General features: G+C 38.9%; 1 protein-coding gene across 1 annotated transcript; it reads right to left on the reverse strand.

Annotated features, from left to right (window-relative positions):
- Positions 1 to 1,784: 1,784 nt before the first annotated feature.
- Positions 1,785 to 24,443, reverse strand: LOC135786508 (uncharacterized). The gene is made up of 25 exons (XM_073812917.1): positions 24,421 to 24,443; positions 22,186 to 22,247; positions 20,003 to 22,084; positions 19,732 to 19,854; positions 17,619 to 19,616; positions 16,487 to 16,620; positions 16,120 to 16,287; positions 15,805 to 15,984; positions 14,028 to 14,628; positions 13,774 to 13,923; positions 12,848 to 13,062; positions 12,690 to 12,765; positions 12,272 to 12,559; positions 10,343 to 10,579; positions 10,068 to 10,220; positions 7,279 to 7,457; positions 6,962 to 7,154; positions 6,733 to 6,843; positions 6,541 to 6,654; positions 5,577 to 5,597; positions 4,025 to 4,089; positions 3,039 to 3,231; positions 2,533 to 2,658; positions 2,262 to 2,424; positions 1,785 to 2,164 (listed from the first exon to the last, which is right to left on the reverse strand). The coding sequence occupies exons 1-25, from the start codon at positions 24,441 to 24,443 to the stop codon at positions 2,017 to 2,019; spliced, it is 7,803 nt and encodes a 2,600-aa protein (XP_073669018.1). The 3' UTR covers positions 1,785 to 2,016.
- Between the last annotated feature and the right edge of the window lie 1,056 nt (positions 24,444 to 25,499).

Here is a 25,499-nt window from a genome sequence, read left to right on the forward strand (position 1 = left end):
TGTTTGGTGTGGTAGCATTGAAAATGAACTGCACACACTGTGCATCAGCAACCCAAAACCATTTTTAAACAAGAAAGAGGAACAACTTCGAAATGTGTTGTTTGAACCCATATATGTTTGAACCAGAGAAAGACAAAGATGATTAAAAAAAAAGGTAAAATAAATGCAAAAACAAGTAAATAACATGCTAATATGAATATTAAAAGGTTTATGACTACAACTAGTGCTGGAGAGGATAGGATGGGAGAGTGAAATGGATCGTGGGGGTAAAGGGAAGAAACATGTAGTAAACTGTACACAAAGCAGTGCTGCCACTTAGTGGTGAAAATCATATACTACGCCTACCATTTCACGACTGCATGTAGTACAATCAAGGTCATAAATATAGAAAAGTTTTAGAAAAGAACTATCTAATACTTCAAATACTTTAAAAGAATGAATACCACTAACACTTTTTAAAAAGCTTTAAAGAAAATAGCCTGATAGTGTGTAAAAATGTCATAATTTATGCAGACATGTTCAACAGGGTATAAGAGGTTGATGATGCACAATGTCAACAGACATTTGAAACAAATGTACACTGTAAAAAAAATTAGCTGCCTTATTTTTTTTAATCAACTCAGATTTCCAAGTCATGTCAACTTACATTTTTTTATCTTGACAAGAGATGAGTTGCTACAACTTTTAAAATTAAGTTGACATATTTAAACTATATTTTTTAAGTTATAACAACTCTATATAACTTAATCTCTAGTTACAATAAATACTAGTAAATTGAAATGACTTAAGTTGATTAAACAAAAAAATTAAGGCAACAAAGATTTTTTACAGTGCATATGAAAAAATCTTAGTTACAGATGACAATTAAATTAGTTATGATGATTAATTAATTTCCTTTTTTTTAGATTATAATGCTTATTGTGTAGCAATTACTTTCATAATATTTTAAATTAAGCATAATCTACCTGGACCTATCTATCGGTTTGTAATTTAAACTTCCAATTTAATTTATTTTTCAATGAAGATTCTTATTGGTGAAATACAGTAATCTAATAAGGTTTGTTTTTATCCACATTAGCATCATGCATAAATAAATAATAGTAGTAGTAGGCCAATGGTATTTGTGGTATAACAGATGGTGTTTTATGGTATTACAGTAATGAGTCAATTTCCAAGCACCAAAAAAAAATGTGACCCTGACCACAAAACCAGTCATAAGTAGAACTGCAGCCAACAATACATTGTGGGTCAAATATTAAGCCAAAAATCATTAGCATATTAAAAAAAACATGTTCCATGAAAATATTTTGTACATTTTCCTATCGTAAATATATGCATATAAAAAATTTATCATTAGGAATATGTGTTGCTAAGGACTTCATTTGGACAACTTTAAAGGTAATTTTCTTAATTTCTCAGTTGTATATCAGCCAAATCCTACGGACCATACATCAATGGAAAGCTTATTTATTCAACTTTCGGATCCCAATTCTAAAATCTCAATTTAAAAACATTGACACTTTTAACTGGTTTTGTGGTTCAGGGTCATAAATATGTCTGTGCATAATTGTCATAAATATGACTTTAATTTCACTCATTCATTTCACATTAATTTCAATATTTAACATGTTCTCAGTCAGCATTAAAGATATCAAGGTTATATTTTCACAGACTGATTACGCAGGATGATTTTATGTAGAAAACAGTTTTCACAGACTGGGTCACAAATAATGTCACAATGCAGAAATTTTTAAAATAGACTTTATTTGTTGTTTCATTTACATTTCATTTACAATTCAGGAAATACACAATTATTCAGGCGGGTTGCATGCTCCCATATCGGTGCAAGTTACACAGACACAAGTTCCTCTTGAGAATGTTCCTTTACACCTGTCATCAGTTTCTGTTTAATATAAATAATTTATTACCTATTCTTCATGCTGTTACTTTCAAACACCAATGTACAACTGCATTGATGCTGGATGAACCAGACGGTGTAGATGTGTTTGGCCTATGTTATCGATAGCGTGGCACACGATGGAGCGTGAGATTATCTATGATACGTGGACTGCAGTGGGTGAAATATTGCAGAGCGGGGTCTTCAAAGTTGAAAGGAGGGTGGGACTTATTTTCCTGAACATACTCGGGTAACAGGTCAGGAATACTTCATGGAGAGAGCGAGAGAGAGAGATGAGTTATATATTAACTTCTTTATGCAGAAATATAAATAATTGTCAATAAAGTTTGTGCAGCACACTCACTCTCCAGTGACGGTTTTCTTGCACGAGCAGCAGAAGCAGGCGAGGGCTGCCAGAAGCAGCAGCAGAAGGAGGGGGATACCGATGCCCAGGACCAGGCCCAAAATCAAAGATCTTTTATTATCAACAGAATTCTTTTGGTCGGTGCGGTTCACTCCCCCATAATCTGAGTGCAAGGGAACAAAAATACTCATATTTCACTTTCAGCTACTAAAAGGGTCTGATATCTTTATAATACAGCTGAGCACATGTAAGCACATGGCAATGGTCTTACCTAATACACACGACTGTGCGTAAATCAAATCAGTGCCGTTGCACACACACCTGTAACCCCCGTATGTGTTGACACACAGGGCTGGTTTTAAACAATCAGCCTCGTTTGTCTCGCATTCATCAAGGTCTGAAGCAAACAAGAGAGGAGACAAAGATACATGGTTATGAAAGATGCTCTGACTTTGACACGTACATTATTTACTTTAATGTACATACACTGTAAAAATGCATTGTTACTTAAAGTCATTTAAATGTTTTGAATAGTTGTTATAAATTATAAAAATAAAGGTGTAATTATGTCTATTCAAAAATGTTTTTTTTTTTTCATTTATACTAACTCCTCACTAGTTAAGAAAGTTTAAATGATTAATGATTTTTTTTAAATAATTTCATATAAAATCAAATTTGTTTATAGCCTGGTATTAGCTAAAACTTAACTAAAACATTTTCATCAAAATCATATTAGCGTATGTAAATAATATATTTTGTAGTGTATGTTCCTCTTACCATCCACATAGGCTGAATGGATGCCGTAGTATTGACTGACTCTGGTAAGATAGTCCATAACATACCAGTGTGGAGTGTCACTGGACACATTGATCCTGTACTCATTCGGTCCGCCCGCTGATTCTGGATTAGGAGTTGAAACCTTGGCATTGTAGAACTTGTTCTGAAACCCCATAGACAGAATCTTTTCTAGCTGCAGAGGATAAAGAAGCATAAATCAAATGAAGCTTGATGAAGATGAGTTGTTGTATTATTGAAATGACATGTGTCCTAGACAGTGGCGGCCGATGACTTCTTTTTTTCAAGGGCGCACGATGCTAAGTTCCTCAGAACATGTACAGTATGTAGCCCAACATGTGTGTGGTCCTTCATTTTAAAATATGTGTTGCGAGTGATTCTGTGTGTATCACGTGCCATGCCAAAATAAGTGCCTGCTACAGATGCGTCTAAAGGGTTTATGATAAAAGAGACGCTCGCGTTTGCCAGATACTCACATAATCTCACGCGTAATCAGAGGTTACTGTTAAGGGAGTGTCTTGCGTGTATTTTGTGAACGTGAGCGTCTCTTTTATCATAAACGGTTTTGACGCGTTTGCAGCAGGCACTTATTTTGACAAAACACGTGATGCACATGGTTCACATGACGCAACAAACACATATTTTGAAAACACAAGCAACACACATGACACTTTGAACACATTTTGTATTAGCGCCCCTCGGATGAGCAGTCACGAGCCGCCACTGGTCCTGGATCAACATTTCATTAATGTTTGCAGGATTAGGATTAGGGTGTAGGTTTAGATTTAGGTTTAGGATTGGGGCTTTTTAAAAACTCTTCTCAAACTATAAATTCACACTAATCTGAGGGGTAAAAATGGTTAGGGTTTGAGTAAAGGGTAAGTTGGGGTTTCTTTGATTAAAACGTTGGTCCAGGATAACATCATATTTTGTAAAATCACGCCGACCGTCTGACCATACACACTGACCTGACTCAGTCCTTGTTCAGATCCTTGATTTTTCCAGCTCATAGACACATTGAACACATTCCAGCCTAAAGAAAAGACACACAGATGATGGTCTCAACCAGTGGTGTAGTCTAGATTTTTGTAGTGAGTATACTGTGATTTTTCCCTCTCACCCTTATGCTCACTCGTCCTAGCGTGACACCTCATAAGCACCACCACACTCACAGATGCATACAGTAAAGATATTCATGTAACTAAGAGCATTCTGAAAGTGTACTCATAAACACATAAACTGAATGTGTTCTCAACATGTCAGTTTATTATAAGAAAAAAAAGACTTTAGAGCCAATGGGTTTACAGCTGGGGAAACTGGACTGATTTTAGACTGGTTTAGTGTTAATCAACATCTAACTCAGGAACAAAAGTTACTTAACTGTTAATTGAAATTAAATTAACTGTTTACTTACAATCTTCAATCCGTGGCAAACACATGCATTGAAGGAGAAAAAAATATTCACTCTTTCAATAGATATTATCTGACAACTATATGTTTTTAATTAATACACATTTAAGATGACCATGAATTAACTATAATTTGCATAGTCATTGATATTAAAGCTTATTTTTTTGCATATAATATAAGCATTGTCTAAAAATGAAAATAGGCTTATACTTTATTATTATTACAAGACCATCCTTTAGCCTAAAATTTGCAAGTCTAAACTGAACATCAACGCAGACATGAATTTCCTCACAGAAGTTTAAGATCATATACATCTTGTCAAGATGATCTTGAACGCAAATATATAAATGAACACAGAGAAGGAAAGTTTAACACTGTGAAGCACAAGCAAACATGCAGAGGAACTGAAGGGAGCTAAAAACCATCAGGATATTATCACGGGCTTATTTTATTGCATTTGGAGCCTTACCTCCAGACAAAGTAATAAACTGGACTGATGATTTAAATGTTGTACTCACATGTGCGTTGTAAGCTCTATGGATTTTATGTTGCAGCACTGCTTCACTCGTTCACTTCTCAGTGTCGCGTGAGCAGCTACACTGCAGGTTCGACTTCATTTGGCGCTAAGCAGACCTCTTGGTGATGTCAAAGTACCGCGAGAGCGATTCAAAGCAGATTTCTCCATGTGATAACTGGAGTCGCTCTCGCGGTGCTTTGCTGTCACTTCCCTGTGGCGTCACACCAGTCTGCTCCCCAGTCACTTTCGCGTCACTATAGTAATTTGATTTCATAGAAATTCATACGCCGATCGGATCGCGCAGTTCGGCAGGAAGTATATAGCCTAATATGTATTTCAACCCGCTAAAGTGGCAAGTGTAGCATGCTAATGATCAGTGCTTCACATCTATATTATGACTAAAAGTTTAAAAATATGTCACAAAACCATGCTGTTACGCATCCTCGCGCTATTTTTAGTGGGTATACGGAAATCCTTGACCATTTCTAGTGGGTATACGGCGTATACCTGCGTATCACGTAGACTACACCACTGGTCTCAACCCAAATATTATTTGTTAGGAATTATTGAAAATAAGACATAAAAGGTCATACCTGTTGGATTAGCAGACTCTCCTAAAATTATTGGAAAAAGTAGTTATAAATTAAACATCACTTATAAAGAAACAAGCTACAAAAAAATGGACTAAAAATATTTTTAAAAAAAAGTAGCATAAAAGAATGCAATAAAAACTGAATTAAAAATGCAGTGTGTAAATTTTAGCGGCATCTAGTGGTGAGGTTGCAAATTGCAACTAACGGCTCAGTCCACAGCTCACCCCTCCTTTCGAAACGCATAGAGAAGCTACAGTAGCCTCCACAAGACAAACATGTCATCATTTGAGACAATGTAACCTGATACTGTCACAGTATCATGGTACTACCAAGGTACTTTCAAGTAAGGGTAGGTTTTTAGCCAATGAATTGGCTGTAAGAAAAACTAATTTGCTCAATACATTTTTTTTCTGCATTTCCTGATGATTAGAGGGGAAACTGTGGAATTCAGTAAAACATTAAAGGGGACATATCATGAAAATCTGACTTTTTTCATGTTTAAGTGCTATAATATGGTCCCTAGTGCTTTTATCAACCTAGAAAATGTAAAAAAGATCAACCCAGTAACTTAGTTTTGGTAAAACATTTTCTGCAAGCATGTGAAAAAAATAGGTCATTTTGGCTGAATAGGTCAAATTTGGCTCCTCTTGTGATGTCAGAAGGGGATAATGATGCCCCTTAATCTGCACTATCCAACCACGCCACTGCCATTTAGTACAGAGATCAGCTCATTTGCATTTAAAAGGACACACACTAACACGGCACATTTTTGCTCATAAAAAATGGCAATTTTATCATGTTATAATAAATTATCTATATGGTTTTTTGAGCTAAGACTTCACATACATACTCTAGGGACACCAAAGTTTTATTTGACATCTTAAAAAAGTCTTAACATTTCCTTTTAGGAAAGATTTGGGAAATGTGAGGCTTCAGAGGAATAGGATTAGGGCTTAAGACTTACCACAGCCATTAGAGGTGTTTTGATAGCGGCATGAGCAGCGTACTGATCCCGGTGTGTTCATACATTCGAATTTGGCATTAGGACAGGCCGAGGGCTCTAGACATTCATTGATATCTGCATGTGAAAAAGATGCATGAGTCCTTGTACGATTTAAAGTGTGGTGAATGTGATTTGTGCGTCTTTAAACCGTACCTGTGCACACTTTACCGTCTCCTGTATAGCCAGGTTTGCATGTGCATGTGTAGTTGTAGCCCGTGCTGGTGCACTCTGCCATCTTATCACACGGGTGGGTAAAGCAGAAGTCTGTGGGATGATATTTGTACAAAAATAATCGCTTTTGCTGTAAAATCCAAAAGGATTGATCAAAGCTGTAATATAAATGATACAGAAAAAGCACCACAAAATGTTTATATGTTCTGACCATTTTCAAAGCACTTGTATCCTTGTTGGTCCTTATAGACAGTCGGAAAAGGACACTGTCCACAAATGAAGCTGTCTGCTTCCTTCTGTTTAAAGCATTCGACTCCAGGGAAACAAGGTTTGCCTCTGCACACATCTGTCTTGTCATCACAGTATTTGCCGCTGAAACCAGGGGGACATAGGCATGCTACAACCTAAAGATGCAGAAAAACCTCATTATCTTTACAATGAATGTCAAAACAATGCGATATTGAGTCAACGCATGTGGCTTTGTCTGTAATCCAAATCCTGAAGCATGTGGGGTTACAGGTGTAGTACCTGAAACTTGCCCTGCAGATAGTTCTCAACAACACTGTCGTATTGACAGCTGCCTCCATTCAAACAGTTACAGATCTGAAGGACGGGGGTGATCATGCTGCTGGATGTTTGATCGCTCACTTGAACTGTCAAATTCACTGGCAGAATACTCTGAGGGGTCCAAACCAGAACGCCATCACCTGCAGGGGACAAATATGTTTTATGATTTTTTTTATTCAGGCATAATATGAGATAAAATTCTAGTAAGAGTTCAGAAAACATCATAGGCTGCATTTACAGTGCATGTTTGAAGTGCCCCTCATTTCACACAGATCGGATTTGACCCATGAATGTGTAAGCAGGAAAAAAGCGAATAGATTCCGATATTCTCCGAATGGTTTCAGGCCTCATTCATATGTGGAAATAAATCGGATATGATCCGGATACATGCATATGTATCCGCAATGTAAGTGGACAGATTGGATATTCCCATTTTAAGACGTGTCGTGTGTCATTGAAAATGTAATGCTGGCAAATGACGTCAACACGTGCACTGCAAAAAATGACTTTTTTACGTAGTATTTTTGTCTTGTTTTCAGTAGAAATATCTACAAATTCTTAAATGAAGAAGATGCTTTTTCCTAATGAGCAAAATGACCAAATTAAATAAGTTAAATTTTTAGACAAAAATATACAATTTAGGTGAATTTGTGCTTAAAATTATCTGCCAATGGGGTGAGAAAAAAATCTTGAAATAAGTTTTCTTTTTTCTTAAACTGAATACGAATACATAGTATTCAAAAAACAGTATGCGAAAAGTACCCGGATGACCTACTACTTCCAGTTAGATTTTGCAGTGTGCATGCCATAGATATATACACTAGATGTCGCTTTGGGGTTCTAAGCATGCGTCAAAACCGCTGCCATCTTAGAACAGGGGTCTTGTCATTTGAAGTAGCTAGGTAATACTGCTATCTAAGGGTGTCACGATTTCGATTTGAAATCGATCGAAATTAAGTCACAGCTTTGAACTTCGAATTAAAAAAATGGGATCGTCGATGCTGCCACGCCCCCATGTCAGGTCCGGTCGGCTTGCCAAGAGAGGGAAAAAAACTCTCAGAGATGCCTTTAAAAACATCTGTCCAGCGGAACGCGATCATATTTTAAACACGAGGGATGCTACAACTCCTTGAAATGCATATCATAAACAGGATTACTACCTAGTGATCTGCCTTTGGACAGAGCGCAGCTCTCTGCACGTGCGCGAGAGTGAGAGAGGCGCAAAGATGCAGCGGATTATATTTGAAACAAGAGGGATAGTTTGCCTCAGCTCGCATGAAACGCATAAAACTGAACAAATACATAAGGATCACTACTTTAGTTAATGTTTAGACTTTGGACAGATGCGAGAGCACGAGCGCGTGCACGTGAGACAGAGAGAAGCGCAGCTGCGTATGATGCTGGATTTATTTCAGATGCTCAGAGTCCAAGACACGCGCATTATGTCCATGTGCATTAAGTCCATGTGCGTGCAAGAAGGAATCCTCTCTCTACAAGCTCTCGCGTTAAGTGAAGCCCACAAACCCCCATGCGAGTTGTGCAATGTGCATGTTAATGTTAAACTATAATAATAATAATAAATAATGGCATATCATTTTTGTCTTTAAAAAAAAATGTTAAAATCGAGAATCGGATCGAATCGTGACCTTGGAATCGAAAATGTAATCGAATCGAGGATTTTGAGAATCGTGACACCCCTACTACTATCTCCGCCTGTACTCCGAATTCATGGACGATGCCGGACTTTTGTGCTGCGTATGGATGTCGGCTACTAGCACTATGCATAACAGTTAGAAAAAGTTAATTTTCATCAAATCAAGACTTTTATTTTTTCCTGGACTAAATGCTAAATACATGTCTGACTGTTGAAACGAACCAAAAGAAAACCAAGAAAATCACGTTCATGATGATTTATGGTGATTTTATTTCGGTTACAACATTGCCTACGATGACGCTGATGCGGGGTTCCCCTGTTTCAAAATAGCGGCTCTAGTTGACGCATTCGGTCCAATAAACTGCCGTAGCCAAGGCGACATCTAGTGTACATATCTATGTGTGCATACGATGGACACTTCACTATCCCATGATGCCCTGGGAGAGGAGTTATCCAACGAAGAAGAAGAGGCATGCCGCTGTTTTCGCGCTGGAATGACATGACGTGATGACGACGTATGTCACATGATGTAGCATGGCGGATGTAGTACGTCTGAATCTCATTCATACTACCAAGATTCATAGTATACAGTACCTACTGTTTTAACGGCAAGTAAGTAGGTACTTCATCTTATTCAGTACCTACTATACAGTATGCGGTTTCGGACGCAGCCTCAGTCTCCCTGACGACCACTAATGGAAAAGAGCGCATGTGCACAGAACGCAAACTTTCTAACATAAACACTTAATTCAAGCAAAATTGTCTCACCCCATTGGCAGATAATTTAACTTGTAATACTTGTTGTTTTAATTTGTATTTTTTTTACATTTCAATCAACCAATCAAATTTCAGAAATGAGTTTACAATTTGTTTCAAGTTTAAGCTTACAACCAAGATTAGCTGCTTCTAGATCATTGATTCTCACTTGACATTTCCCTTTGAATTTAGGGTTTGGTTATGGTTAGGGGTGTTTTTAGGTTCCATGTCCTTGGGTCAAAACAATATGCCCTCTCGTTTGGCAAATCACTTTGAGCGTAACCTTGTATGGATCCTACAACGTCAATAAAAAGTAATGCTGATTACAATCATATCTCACCGCTGCCTATGGTAGCTCGCGGAGGGCGTGGTAAAGCCAAAGAGAAGGTGATCTGATCTCTGTTTGGATCCTGGGCCTTAACCTGAACTCTTACTGAAGTATTGACCTTACACTTGATCATAGTTGGTTCTATGACAATAGGTGGAAGATTTCCTGTAAAATACAATCAAAGGGAAGCAGTTTTTTAAATAAGAGATCCTCCTTGGGTTTTGAATAAAATGTCAAATGATTTCCAAAGAAATGGTGAAAACATGCGATCACAGTGACAATCTAACCGTAAATCTGCGTCCGGTCTCGAAGGTGCTGCTGGTCTTGCAGAACCTCCTGGCCGAGTTTTGTGTTGCCTGTGGTCAGGATGTCATGCACACATTGAATGCTGTTCTGGCAGATCTGACTGTATTTTGCCAGTATGTCTGGACTCACTGTGGACATCAGCTCTTCTGTTGTGATGGGATTCAATGGGGTCGTAGGAGGCAGTGAGAAGAGAAGGCTTTCTGGAGCAGGTACAGCCCCTGTACCAAAACAATGAAAACAGCCAATAGAGGAGACCTATACACATTTCCTAAGTTTTTTTTATGACTATGGATACCAGGGGTGGTTCTAGGATTTCGTTCTTAGGGGGGCTTAGCCCTCAGTGATGATGTGAAGAAAGCATTGTGATGCCTTTTTGCAAACTAGGACCAGTATTATTATATTAATAAATTCATGTAGGCTATACATTAGTCTTCTATATAGTTCCAAGCCCTTATGATTTTTTATTTAACCTAATAAAAAAAACTCTTGTACAGATATAAAAGTTATTTATCACTACTATTTATTATTGTGTATCTTGAATTAAAGTTTATGTATATTATATATATTCAAAGTTTAATGAATATTAACAATTTATATGATAATTATATTTATACGAGTCAGACTGCACTTTTCGCTTGTAGCATGCATAACCCGATTCATAAACTAACAACCTGCACTGATTCTAAATATGACTATAATAAACCATACATGACCCCTTTAGTTCCTGGTCAGAAAATTAAACGCTTATGTCTTAAAACAACATAAGGCTGTGTAAATAATGGAATGATGTTTATTTTAGGGGCTAACCTTTATCATGACTAATGCTGCGTTCCAAGTAGGTGTTTGAGCCCGTGAAATACGACTTCAAGACCACGACTCAGGACTCTATGCGTTCCAGGCCGCCTGTAACCCGTGTTTTTACAACCTTCTACCTGTGAAAGTGCACTGGAACGGCAGTCAAACCCGTGACTTCCCACCCGTGAACTCGTACTAGATCGATATACTCCCAGTTCAGAGTCGTGATTTACGGGTTACAGGTCGCCTGGAACGCAGCATTTGACACTTTATCATCTCTTACCTGTCTCTGACCCCTTCAGTCTCTCTAACTCTTTCTCCACCTGTTTGCTCTCATTTCCAGCATTTATAAAACATTATATATCCATCTATAAAAGCATGTAGCTTGTGTGTGATGGATGTGTTTACAGAAATTTCGTGGGTTAAACTCAAAATGATACATTTCTCAATTGCACATTCGAATACTTAGCATACATAAACATATTATTCACAGCTAGTATTACTGTTAACTAGAAAAAGGCAAAAATATAGATCTTGTATTGCAAAATGTGTCATGACGGTAAACTTAAAACGTCACGGCTTCAGTTTGCAAAGCAATTTGAATTATAAACGGGTGATAACTAATATTAGCTCGTTTAAGACGGAAGAATATTCTTATATATTTTGCAGACATGACTGCACTCATACAGGCTAGCAAACAAATTAAAACATTTGCGAAAATACCTTTTGAGCTGCCACGCTGGATACTTTATGAAACAATGATTTTAAGTTTGCAGGCAGCTGCCTCTGTGTGTGACGCTCGCGCGCTCCTCCACTACTCCACTGGCGGTTACGACGCATGCGCAGAACAGCAAAGCTAATTGAATGCCTCATAAACTCGTAATTCTTTTTCATCTAAATGTCCTGCATTTTGCATTATTTTAATTATTATCTTCGAATAAATTGTTTTTACAAATAAATAAAACTTCAGAAAAATATATTTGATAGTTTGGTAGAAAAGTAAGACTAATTTTAGGGGGGCTAAGATGACAGATAGGGTGGCTGGAGCCCCCCTAAAAAGTGTCTAGAACCGCCCCTGATGGATACACAATACTAAAACAAGTGATTCCACCTACATGACTGTCCAAAGGGAAGCAGGCTCTGTTCAGAGGGAGTAGTGTTATTTAGAGCGGGCAGCAGACGTCCATTGGAAAGCAGGAAGTCATCTGTCCTATTGGAACTCCAGTGTCCCAGTAAACCCAGTGTACGGTTATAAAACTTTTGAGGGACCTCCACCAGAGTGGCCAATCTGCCTGAATCCTCCCTCCATACCTCTACATTCAGACCCTCGGTGTACACCACCGCACATCGGCTTGCAGTGATGCAGCGCACGGCAAAGCCCTGCTCCCCTACATGCACCACTCCTGTCCAAACACCAGAGGGCAGCAGTTTTTCAAGTTTTTACTGTTTACTTGTAAAAAATGTTGCTACTTAATGCCACAAAAAAGAAAAGGGTCACTACTTATAGAAGAAGTTATAATAAAAGTCTCTTACCTACAGACACAGGAACGACCTTATCGTTAACCATTATCTTAAGCCCATTTCCAGACTCCGCACAACGCAACTCCACCTTTATAGAAATCATTGCATAACCTTTGTGAGAGGAAAATTTAGGCTCATACATTTATAATGTCACATCCACAACGTCTTACCTTTCCAACACCCTGATAGAAAGCTGCTAATCTCACTAAAGCAGGCACTCGCCTGGGCTGCCCATCGGTCACCAGAACGGCCATCTCTCCGTGTAGGGTGAAGATGTTTGATCCTGTGCTGGAGGAGAGACGCACTATGACATACTCTCCCAATGCTTTGAAGGTATATTCACTCCCGTCAAAGGTGATGAAGTGAAGACTTCCATACGCCATGCCTAAAAAAAAGTAGAGAGTACAACATGGACTGTGCGCAAACAACAGACTAAATGGATATACAATATCAAATAAACATTTGTATAAATGTCATAATAATCATTTGCTGAAAATGCATGCTTTCCTTCACCCTTAATGTCACTTTTATTACACAATGGTCATTTAAGTGGATATATATGAAGAAAATTGTACATGTGCCAGGGTCCCAAAGTCAAGAAGGATCTAATGGGGTCCCCAGAAAAAAACAAAAATTGTTAAGGTCTACTGTGTAGATATTTGTTTTTATAATATCACATTTACTATCTAAAACAATTCAAATTTGGATAATTTGGGTAATGGGTCCATCGCTAAGGTTTATCATATGTGGGGGTCCCTGTAAAAACATACAGTGGGATAAGGTGGGTCGGTTTGCTTTTGTGGTGAATTACATAAAAAAATCTAATTATGACTAGCAATGACAATGATTTCAATATAATATACCATAAATTGTTTTGATATTTCAATTAAACTTACATTTCATTAATAAAATGACAAGAAAAATAAAAAATACTAAATTATAGAAGAAATTTGTTTTTTTCTTCATTTTTCTGTACTTTCCATTTAAAAATATATTAGTGGGTCCCAGGATAGATTATACCTATTTGAGTGGGTCCCAAAATGAAAAATTTGGGAACCACTGCTTTAAGGGACACAACGAGGCCAACATCTCTCACCCATGCCCGGTGCTCCTCTGCTTTCAGGTATATTGCTGTCAGAGTTTATCCAGCCAAAACCTTGGCACCGATCTATTGGTCTTTTTTCCAAATACAGACTGCACAAAGGGGACTGAACACAGCACCACTTGAAGGGTAAAAGGTCCTTATCTAGAAAAAAAATTAAAATGAGTTATATATATAAAAGTTTTATTTAGGGGTTTACCAAGCACTGCATATACACACATTTATGATAGATATATCAACTGCTTTACCTATATGCTGCTGTGTTTTGTCTTCCGTAAAAAAACGTTCGCTGTATCCGGCCAGCAGAGGGCCCTCGGGATCATACACACACCTCTTTCCTGCCCTCTGTCTATTGAAAAGGACGGATTGAAAGACGCGGCCCCTTCTACCACCCCACCTGAGATCTCTCAGCTCCCTCACATAACCCATCTGTTCTGATGGTAAAATCTCAGGTACAAAGACCAGGTCCTCCTGCGCCTGAGTACGGGTACAGGGACACGGTGCGATTCCTACCGCCCACTCTGTAGGGTCTGGTTCACTGAAGGCCCAAAGCTGACACTGCCTCTGAGGATCAGAGCTGGAATCAATTGACCCTGTAAGGTCATACACCAGTTGCCCCAGTACGCCCGTGTTACCCTTAACAGTCTGGGGACGATAGCGCCCTCCTGGGCCAAACGTGTTATTTGGTGGATTTGAAGTCTCATTATGAAAGTTGCTTTTGCCATCTGTGTATCCTATAAGAGCATCATGATCAGTCCTCTGTCCCGGGCCCCAGTTCATTTCACTGTAGCGGAGCAAAGCAAAGGAACGCTGTCCATCTGTGGTCAGAATGCACTGAAAGGTGTTGGTCTGTGGGAACATTGGGATCATACACTCATAGTCATTGCAAAGATATTTCTCATAATTCGTTTAACAATGGCAAACTAGGGCATGGGGTGGGAGGAATGGGTTCAATACAAGCAAGTATAGAGACTATAAGGGTATGTGTTTTCATACTCTGTAAGTTGAACCAAACCTTTTCTAGTGTAATCACTTCCCGACAACCTAACTGATGTTTATTATATGTTGCCTGTAACTTAATTTGTCTATTGTATCATATGTGGCAGGTTGAAACAATTTCTTTGAAAAATAATATTTTATTCGATGTTTCAGTTATGTCCATAGCACCAAGAGCAAGAATTTAGTGCCAAAACATATTAGTTTAGGAGTTCATATGAGCGATAGCACTATTTCCACTAACAATAGCTGCTATTGCCATGATTCAGTGTTCCCACACCTTAGTTAACTTCAAATTTAAGGATCTTTCAAGGACTTTCCCAGTCCAATACCCTCAAATTCAAGGACTAAATGTGGGGACACATTTCAAGTGAGGGCAAGGTTACATCGTGTTACCTTTTAAAATACATTGTTACAGTTCCCTTTCGAGGGAACTTGCGTTGCATCATTGTGGTGATACTTTGAGGGAGGCCTCCAGGGGTAAGTGCGTCTAAATGTTTTTATCAAATTCAACCAATGGTGACGCTTAACGACAAAGATAGGGTGACGCGGGAGCCAGGGATTATATCGCTATCTGAAATATTGCCAAAGACGGCGTTACAGGGGCGCAGGAAGTATGGTAAGGAGACGCAGCGTCTGGTTCCCTTCTCAGGGAACAACAGTTACATACGTAACCCGAGACGTTTTCATGTGTCAAACACAACTATGCAAAAAAACATTTTGTTATGAAACAACATACAGAATAAGCATTTAAAGCGAACAGTTTAGCACGTTTGCCTAAAAATAATATTTATGATATCATACTACACTACACAGGGAATAATGTGGATTTTTTTCCCCAAAAAACTTCTTGCATAAAATACATTCAAGCACTTTCAATGACCTGTATCTATGTATATTTTAAAAAACTTCCCAGGGCCTTGAATTTTTCCCCCAGATTCACAAACTTTCAAGGATTTCAAGGACCCCTGGGAACCCTGATGATTGTCTTGTGTTCATATGGTCTGTGTTTATTTGCCTAATACTCACCTCAGACAGGTTGATCTTTTGATAGGAGACAGGCAGGACATGATCCCATGTGATTTTCACTATCCAGGAGGGAGTAAAGGGGTCTTTGCCATTCTGAGTCTCAAATTTTGTAACCTCTTGTGCTGTGCGATTAAATATTATCTCAGCGTAAATGTCTGATAAATTCAACTTATTGTATTCCTGTCGGAAAGACAAATAGATTGTTCAAGAATTCTTCAAATAATAACCACCAAATGTGAAATATTTGTACATACCAATCATTTCAGAGTTAACAGGAAAATATTTTTAAAAGTGTATATATATTTTAATATTAACTTGGTATAGCAGCTTTCCATCCCCAAGTGTGAGGTCAGCATCATCCCAGAACACTGCCAGCATGGGACGGTTCTCGTTACCACGGAAACCTCCTGGAAACGGTGCAGGCAGCAAAAATTTTTCATTCTCACTGGCTGTCTGAAACTGCACCAAGCCGTTATCTGAAAACTACAAATGTTCATATTGTTTCATCATAACACTGTAAACCTTTAAAATGTGAAAGCGAACGGCTTAAAGGAGTAGTCCACTTTATAGATGGGGTCCATTGACTTTTCATAGTAGGTCAAAAAAATACTATGGTAAGTCAATGGGCCCCATCTTTAAAGTGGACTACTCCTTTAATATTAAGTTAATTTTGAATGCTTACAAACAGACGGTCATATAATTTGCCCATAAACGGAAAGCCTGTAGGAGGAGTAATATAAGGAGAGTTTCCATCTGCCGCTGTCATAGGTAATCCAGCATCACCAACTTCCTCTCCAAATGGATACAGGACACTTTCTGTGTAAATACATACAAATGCACCCTATAACCTTATATCATTGCATCCGCTTTATGCTTACGGATATACTACTTTAATTAATTCTAACACATATGTTAACAAACTTTGAACAGGGGTTAAACATAACTATAGGTTTTAATATTTTTTTATGTAAAGATTAAAATTTTAATATTCTGTTGAAAGCCGGTACAAGATCCCTTGACTCATGCTGTCCCCACAAGCTCTGGAGGACTCATGATATTTATGTGATGTATTTAGATTTACATTTCTCTGAAAAATGTAAAACAGTTTAAGGTAAGTCAATTTGGAATTTGGGTTAACTAACTATGTTGAATTGCAAGACACAGCTGTTCAAGTAATTTCAAAATGGCCGCCACACTCTGTTTTGCCCTTACGAAAATTAACCATGGTTTTACTACAGTTAAAACCAAAAAACCATGTTTACTGTAGTAAAACCATGGTAAACACAAAATAACCAACCATAGTTTTCAAAACCCATAGTTAAACCATGGTAAGTGTAGTAAAATACACCAAAAAAAAAAAAAACATGGTTACTACACTTTTAGCACAATAAAACCATGGTTATTTTTTCGTAAGGGTGATTCAACCCATTATTGGGTAAGATATATACAAACCGAACCACTAGGTTAAGTTAACCTTGAAATGTCCATATGATGCCGAACCATGGAAGGAAAAAGCATTTAGTGTTGAAACAGTCCAGCATAAGTGAATTTAAACCCAAGGGTTGGGTTTGTCCATATTTTGCCAACCATGGGTTGAAACAACATTTTTTGAGTTCACTATGGGGGAGATATTCCACACCACTGACATGATTAGTGTCTTTACCGCATGGTTTAACTAGCGTACATTTAAAAGCATTATATAATGTATAGAGAGAGAGAGAGAGAGAGAGAGAGAGAGAGAGAGAGAGAGAGACAGAAATATAAAAATGTGCACACAGTAATATTCCATGAATAACTATAATACAATTTCCCACCCATCTGTGTCAGCTGTAGACAGTGGGTGTCATCAGTAGAGCAGGCACAGCTGTAAGATCCCATAAGGTTGGTGCACATTCTGTTGCTATTACAAGCATTAGGTAAAAGGCATTCATTCTGATCTGTGCATCCACTTAATCCACGCCCGTTTCCTGCTCCAACGTTCCATCCACTGTCGCACTGGCACTGAAACCCTCCGATGGAGTTATAGCACGTGGCAGCAGGATGGCATTCGGCCTTATTGGCCTGACACTCATCTAGATCCACACAAAGAGATCCAAGAACAACAAAACCTGACGCACAAACACATACGTAAGACCCAGGGGTGTTGATGCATTGGCTTGACTTGTGGCAACGCAAAGGCAATGAAGAACACTCATCAATGTCCTTACAGCTCATCCCATTTCCAGAGTAGCCTAAGCGACAACTGCAAGAAAAAGACCCCACTGTGTTCCAGCATCTTGCCAGGGGGTGGCAAACAGTTTTATTTGCACATTCATTGGTGTCAATGCAGACACCATTCTCTTCATGATGTCCCACTGGACAGGAGCATTGGTATGATCCAGGTTTATTGATGCATACCTGATCAGGGCGGCAAGTGTTGTTTGAAAGGCATTCATTGATATCAATGCACAGCAGGCCTTGAGCCTCAAAACCATGTGCACATGGACACTGGAAGGACCCTGCTGAGTTTATACATAAAGCGTTTGCAGTGCAGGGACTCTCCTTTGCCAAACATTCATCAATATCTAGACACTCAGTTCCTTCTAGAAGGAAACCCAAATTGCAGTTACATTTATAAGATCCTGGAATGTTGAAACATGTAGAATGAGGTTGACATGTGGATTTATTATTTGTTGCAAAACACTCATCTATGTCAAGACACTCAGTGTTATTGCTCCAAAATCCCATGTCACACTTACAAAAGAATGAGCCAACTGTATTAATGCAAGTCCCATTAGTGCATAGTGATCCAAACTGTGGATTTGAGCACTCATCTATGTCCTTGCATTGGGTGCTACTGGTGCCATTAGAGGAGAATCCAGCATCACAGCGGCACTGAAAAGCACCAATAGTGTTGATACAGACACTGTGGTTCGAACAAGAAGAAGTGTTCAGGCATTCGTCAATGTCTTCACAGACTGTCTGATTGCCTGTATACCCATCCCAGCATTTACAAAAATACCCTCCAGCTGTATTTTGGCAGTTAGATACATTGGGGCACTGTGCTTCTCCTGTGGCACATTCATCAACATCCAAACACAAAGAGTTGGAGGGAAGGAACCCATTGTTACACGGACAATCATACCCTCCCTCTGTATTGTTGCAGATGCTATTGTCTGGGCAGGTAAAGTTTCCTATACTACACTCATTTATGTCTTTACAGTGTGTTCCGTTGTATTGGTAACCTTTCCAGCACTCGCAATGAAAAGACCCCTCTGTGTTTAAACAGCGGGAGAACTTTGGGCAAGCTTCTGTTTGCTTACATTCATCTATATCAATGCAATCTCTTCCATTTCCATGGAAGCCATCAATGCAGGAACAATAGTTAGACCCACTGATGTGTTTGCACTCAGCATGGCTGTTGCAAGCACTGGTGACATTTGCACAGTCCTCCTCTTTTATACAGGTACCCAGACTATAGATCTGACCAGGGGTACAAGTGCAGGTATACGTTCCAGGCCAGTTCTGGCAGGTCATGTTTTTCTCACACTTTGAAGGTGGCAAGCACTCATTCACATCCTCACAAATAATCCCATTCCCCTGGTATCCCTTCAAGCATCTGCAGATATAGGAGCCCTCTGTGTTGTTGCATGTGGCGAGAAGGCTGCAGTTATGTGGCAAAGTTGAGTTCTGATTACATTCGTCTACATCTTGGCAGTCAAACCCAGACCCGGTCATGCCAAAGGGACAGGCACACTTGTAGGAACCAAAGGTGTTCGTGCAGCTGGCAGCTCGGTGGCATCCTCCATTTTGGGATTGGCACTCATTAATGTCTATAAGTCATCCAAAATGGGACAGGGTCAGGAAAACAACCCTAAAAGACTGAGAAAAGAGTCCTCAAACAAGCAAATACATGCACAAGGATGTCTGAATATAAAAGGGGCTTACCAGAGCAGTTTTTTCCATCTCCAGTAAAGCCATTGAGGCAGATGCATTGAAAACTCCCTACAGTGTTAACACACTGTGCAAACGTGCTACAGTCATTATCTCCAGACAAACATTCATTGAGATCTGATAGGATGGGAAAATAGAGAACAACAGATGAGAAGATTGAAAGATATAACACTTGAAAATTTAAACATGTTAAATATCACTAGCAAAAAATTACCAAAAACTACCATGGATTTATCATGTTTTTTGCAGATGTTTTTGCATGTACCTGTACATTCTGTCCCATTAAGTGCATAACCCGCTCTGCAGTTGCAGGCAAAGGATCCTTGGTTATTTACACATTGTGTCTCTTTCTTTGGGCAAACGTTTTCTTCACACTCATCGATGTCAGAGCAAGTATATCCATCCCCATTGAAACCCACATCACACACGCACTGATACCCTGCAGGTGAAGCATGACACAGTCCGTGCGGATGGCAAGCAGGATCACATCTAAGACTAGGGCTAACACAGGTGTTGTTGTATGCCACCGTTCCATTTAGACAAGAGCAGACATAAGCTCCAGGTGAGTTGACACATACCGAGATGTCTGGACAGGTATCATTTGAAAGGACACATTCGTTCAAATCTGTACAAGTGAAGCCATCTCCTGTAAAACCTTGATGGCAAGAGCATGAAAAGTCTCCAGGATAATTGTAGCAATAGGCATGCAGATGGCATGAACCCTCAATGGCACATTCATTCCCATCCTCACACATGGCACCATTGCCTGTAAAGCCACGTTTGCAGGTACACGTGAACGAGCCCAATGAATTCAAGCATGTGGCATTGTTGTGACAAGGTTGTTGCATTTCACATTCATCAATGTCGAAGCACTCAGATGCTTTTGTGATCCGACCGTAGCCTGCTTTACACTGGCATGCATAGGACCCATCTGTGTTTAAGCACTGCTCATTAGTGCCACAAGCCTTTTCAGGCACCTGGCATTCATTTATGTCCTGGCAGGTGGTACGGTTGACTAACTGAAAGCCTAGTGGGCAGTTGCAGGAGAAAGACCCTATACTGTTAATACATGTTGCTCTGTTTCTGCAGCCACCATTATCCAGAAGGCACTCATTCACATCAGAGCACTGCAATCGACCATCCCCCATGTAGCCCACCATACAACTGCAATTGAATGTCCCTGGAACGTTAATGCAAAGTGCATTGGAGTGACACTGCCTTTCAACGGTGCACTCATCCACATCACTGCAAATTATCCCATCACCTTCGAAACCAGCCCCACATGTGCAGCTAAACAAGCCGGGTAAGTTTTCACATGAGGCATAAGGGCTGCAACGTCCAGTGACACATTCATCCACATCCACACACTGGCTTTGATTGTAGCTGTAGCCTGGCCCACAATCACAGTAGAAAGAACCTGGCGTGTTGACGCACACAGCATTGGCTGTGCAATTGTTACCGGCAGCGCATTCATTAATGTCTGTACACTTCCTTCCATCTCCCAGAAACCCAGGTCGGCAGGAACAATCGTAGCTTCCAAGCAAATTGAGACATAATGCATTGGGGTCACAGTTGTTCTGTTTGTCACACTCATTGATATCTACGCAAGCCAAGCCATTTCCAGAAAATCCTTCAGGACAAGTGCAACGATATGAGCCTGGTGTGTTGACACAATTAGCAAATGAGCTGCAGATGTTGATTTCACATTCGTTGATGTCCTCGCATGTCCGTCCGTTGCTTTGGTAGCCAGTGTTGCAGATGCAGCTGTAGCTTCCTGGCAAGTTCTTGCAACCTTTGTACCCAAAGAAAGTGGAGCATATACCAGGACTCTCAGAGCACTCGTCTATGTCTAGACAAAGATAATTTCCATTGCCTTTGTAGCCACCATTGCATGTACACACATAGGAACCAGGGTTGTTGGTGCAGGTGGCATTCCAGTGGCAGATACCTGGCCGAGTACATTCATTATTATCAGTGCACTGAAGGCCATTTCCACTGAAACCCAGTTTGCAACTACAATCTCGTCCTCCTTCTCTGTTGGTGCAAATTGCATTGACATGGCAATCACCATTATTAGTTCCACACTCATTGATATCTTGGCATTGGTAACCATCACCAGAATAACCATTTTGACATGAACAGGTATAACTGCCCAATGTGTTAATGCAGCTCGCTTTACTGTGGCAGTTGTGAAAACCCATAGTACATTCATCTATGTCTTGGCACTGCACTCCAGTTCCTTTGTAACCCATTCGGCACATGCAGACAAACGTTTCACGTGTTTTGAGACATTCTGCATTGGTGTCACAAATGCTCCCAGCAGCTGCACAGTCACTGAGATCTGCAGCTGTATAGACAGAATAGACCAGATATTAGAAAGGCAATAAGTGACTTTATTCTGTAATGTGAGATGATAAATCATCCAAGACTGTTCAAGGTGTTACTCACCTGAATTTGTGTACCTAAACACAGTATAGAGGCACAACAGGTACAGCGGCAAACTCCTGCACCTGCAAGAGTGAAACATATGTCACCTAATTTATGAAGTATGTACTTTCCCAAACGATTTTTACTCATAACATTTCTAGCTAAAGGTTAAGCTGGTCATTGGCCGCTCCTGGTTGATATACCATACACAAGATACAAAAGCTGTCACTGGGACGGTACTTTTTAAAAAGTACATTTGAAATACCAATATGTGAGATACCAAGCTGTGAGTGTTCCACAAAAGCCGTTTGTTTATGTTGTTACTGCTGAAATCATCTATAGGGGGTTATTTTGGACAAAGCCTAGTTTAATGTACTGTAGGTTTTTTCTTCTTTCTGAATTTTTGTGTCCATGATGTTATTTATTTATTTATTTGATGAATTGTGAACCATCTGCAATTTACATGAAAAATCTGTATATCTGCCTGTTACTATATCTAAGTATGAGACCATATTTCTTTGTTCAGTCAAGACAAACCATTTTACCAATAACAAAAGCATAGGAACTATCACTATTTTGTCCAAATATCTATTTCATGAGACCAAGAATATCAAGAATGGCCATGATATGTCTTACATATTCCAGTAAATGAGTACAACACTGTCAGAAAAAATAACCCTAGCTGTCACTGGGGCTGTACCCTTTCCAAAAGTTCACCTTTGCATCTAAAGAGTTCACATTAGTACCTCAGATATACATACTGGTACCAAATGTATACATATCTTATCCTAAATGGTACATATTACAATAATTTTAAAGGGTACTGGCCCAGTAGCTTGGGAGTTTCATAAGTTTTGTAACTGAAGTCAATATGGATGTTCAGAAAAAACAACAATAATCCCTTATTGGGTTACATGCTGAATGTGTGCCACCCCGTAGGGCAGATTCATCTATTGTCTGTCCGAAGGATCCTATAGAAATCTGTGAGGTGTTGTGCATTAGAATCAAATTACGTCAAAACATCTCGATCACATTAAGAACTTACTGGAAAGAACATACTTCTTAACATTTTAAGATTGCACATCACAACCCAGAAGGCATATGATTGGGAATTATATCTATTGAGGGGTATGAATACTTTTTCAATTTTGCACTTCTCTAATATTAGTGAATTTACATATTACATATTACATTACATTATTAAAAAAATGGTTACGTTACAACTGAATTTTTTTTCAGATAATGATTTACTGTTACTGCATGAGTTCTGTCAAAAAGCTTTATCAACTGTCAACATCAATATATAAAATATATCATCATCATTTCGGCAGTAAATATAGACTTTACTTCACAGTAAGATTAAGATTAGTAATTTTCTCAGTTTCCATTTTGTAACTTAGATTTAAACCACCAAAGCAAACACACTAAGCACCTGCGCAGTGTCAAATGTTTACGTTTCGTTTTACTTTATGGCAACGAATGAGAAATTTAAACTCAACAAACCAAAGATTGTGAATCTACAGTATAAGCGTACTTACTGCATATCTCACAGATGGCTGTTGGTCCTATAAGGCTGACATCTGGTCATAAAGCGAGCGAGTTCTTCTCAGGCTGTGGCAGGCGAGAGAGTTTTCTTCTCTATTGACTCTGACTCACCTGCCCAAGTTACAATACTTTGTTCTTTCTGGTACAAATAATAATGACCCATCTCTAGACCTGGGACATCCAAAACCATCCGAATAGGGAACACCCAAATAGCTCTATGGTTATGTTTCACTCTTCTAGTAACTGTATTACTTCCTTGGGGCTCCAGGGTGTAAAATTTAGCCTGAAACAATAAACAGCCTCATTCAATAGTGCATTTTTTTAAATATACGGTAAAAAGGATATCAACATATATGTTTTATGTTACAGAACTTTAACTTAAATTAAGTTAAACAATTTTAACTTGTTTTTCTAAGTTATGTCAACTTATTACAGGTCAATACTTAAAGGTGTAGCGGAGGATTTTCTCAAATTTTAGAAAAGAACCGCCTTCTTCACTTTTACTTGAATAAAAGTACATTTATGTACTTAACTATTAAATGTAAGACAAAACAAACATGTGTATGGAATGTAATAGAGTACAAATTATTATAATATGCTTTGGAATGTATGTTTTCCAAAGAAAAACACGGATAAAATACAAACACTTGAAAAATACTTTTAAGTAGAAAGCATCTGCTTGATAGTGACCCTAGCAACTTATCAACCCACCTGTGGTCTGTGGACATTGGCATGAACGATCAATTTACTTCTCCTTTCTGTGTTTCTTGGTAGTCTGCAAAACGATAGCTCAGAAATCTTGTTAATCTGTTAGTATAGTCTATTCAATTCAATTCAATTCAATTTTATTTATATAGCGCTTTTCACAATTGTTAATTGTTTCAAAGCAGCTTTACATTAATAGATGTAGGAAAAACTTAAAAAAGCGAGCGTAGTAATAATGTAACGTATACAGTAAAGTAATAAGTTAAGCCAAAGGTGGCGGACTCTCCAGTGGACTGAAAAAACCCCTAGGAGAAAAACCCTCCTGGCTAGTCCAGAGGGAAAACTGCTAGGAGGAGAAAAACCCCTGAGAGAGATACATATATATTTATATTTATAAATACTATCGGGGTATGTGAATGGGTAAGCGAATTAAACTGGTTCCGCCGGTGGTCACTGGTCAGGCATCGGCTGGGCATCTCGTTGAAGGACGGTCAGTAGATCAGTGGTGTGATGACCTTCACAGCTGCAGGAACTGGGTCTGTTTGTCTCATTGTCCTCAGGGTCGAGGACGAGACAGGGAGAGAGAAACAGAATCCTATTAGCGTAGGGGCCGTTCACATGTAATGCAAGTGTCATACAGTATCCTATCGCACTACAGCTTTTTCCCATTTCGACGCGTTTTCCCCATGTTTCCGCTGATTTCTCACTGTACTCAAATGCTGCCTCTCTGTCTTTTGCCACTCAGTGGGCGGAACGTCCGCATTTGGCAGCCATTTTTACCACAGGCACTTCGCGCACTCGTAGCATTGAGTTTTAATGATGCATTTACTTTTAAATTACCATAACTTGCTTAATTTTTTTACCGATTTTCAAACGGTTTGCTTTGTTATAAACGTCAAAGACCTATGACACTGCATACTTATACAAAAAAAATCATGGAACATGTTAAAGCATCCAGAATTATAGCCACGTTAATAACATTTGTAAAAAACCAAACCGTTTAAAAATTGAGCAAGTTATGGTCATTTAAAAGTACCTGCACCATTAAACACAATACAAGTGAGCGAGCTGACTGTGGTAAGATG

This window comes from Paramisgurnus dabryanus, chromosome 20, assembly GCF_030506205.2.
Source record: "Paramisgurnus dabryanus chromosome 20, PD_genome_1.1, whole genome shotgun sequence".
Lineage (NCBI taxonomy): Eukaryota > Metazoa > Chordata > Actinopteri > Cypriniformes > Cobitidae > Paramisgurnus > Paramisgurnus dabryanus.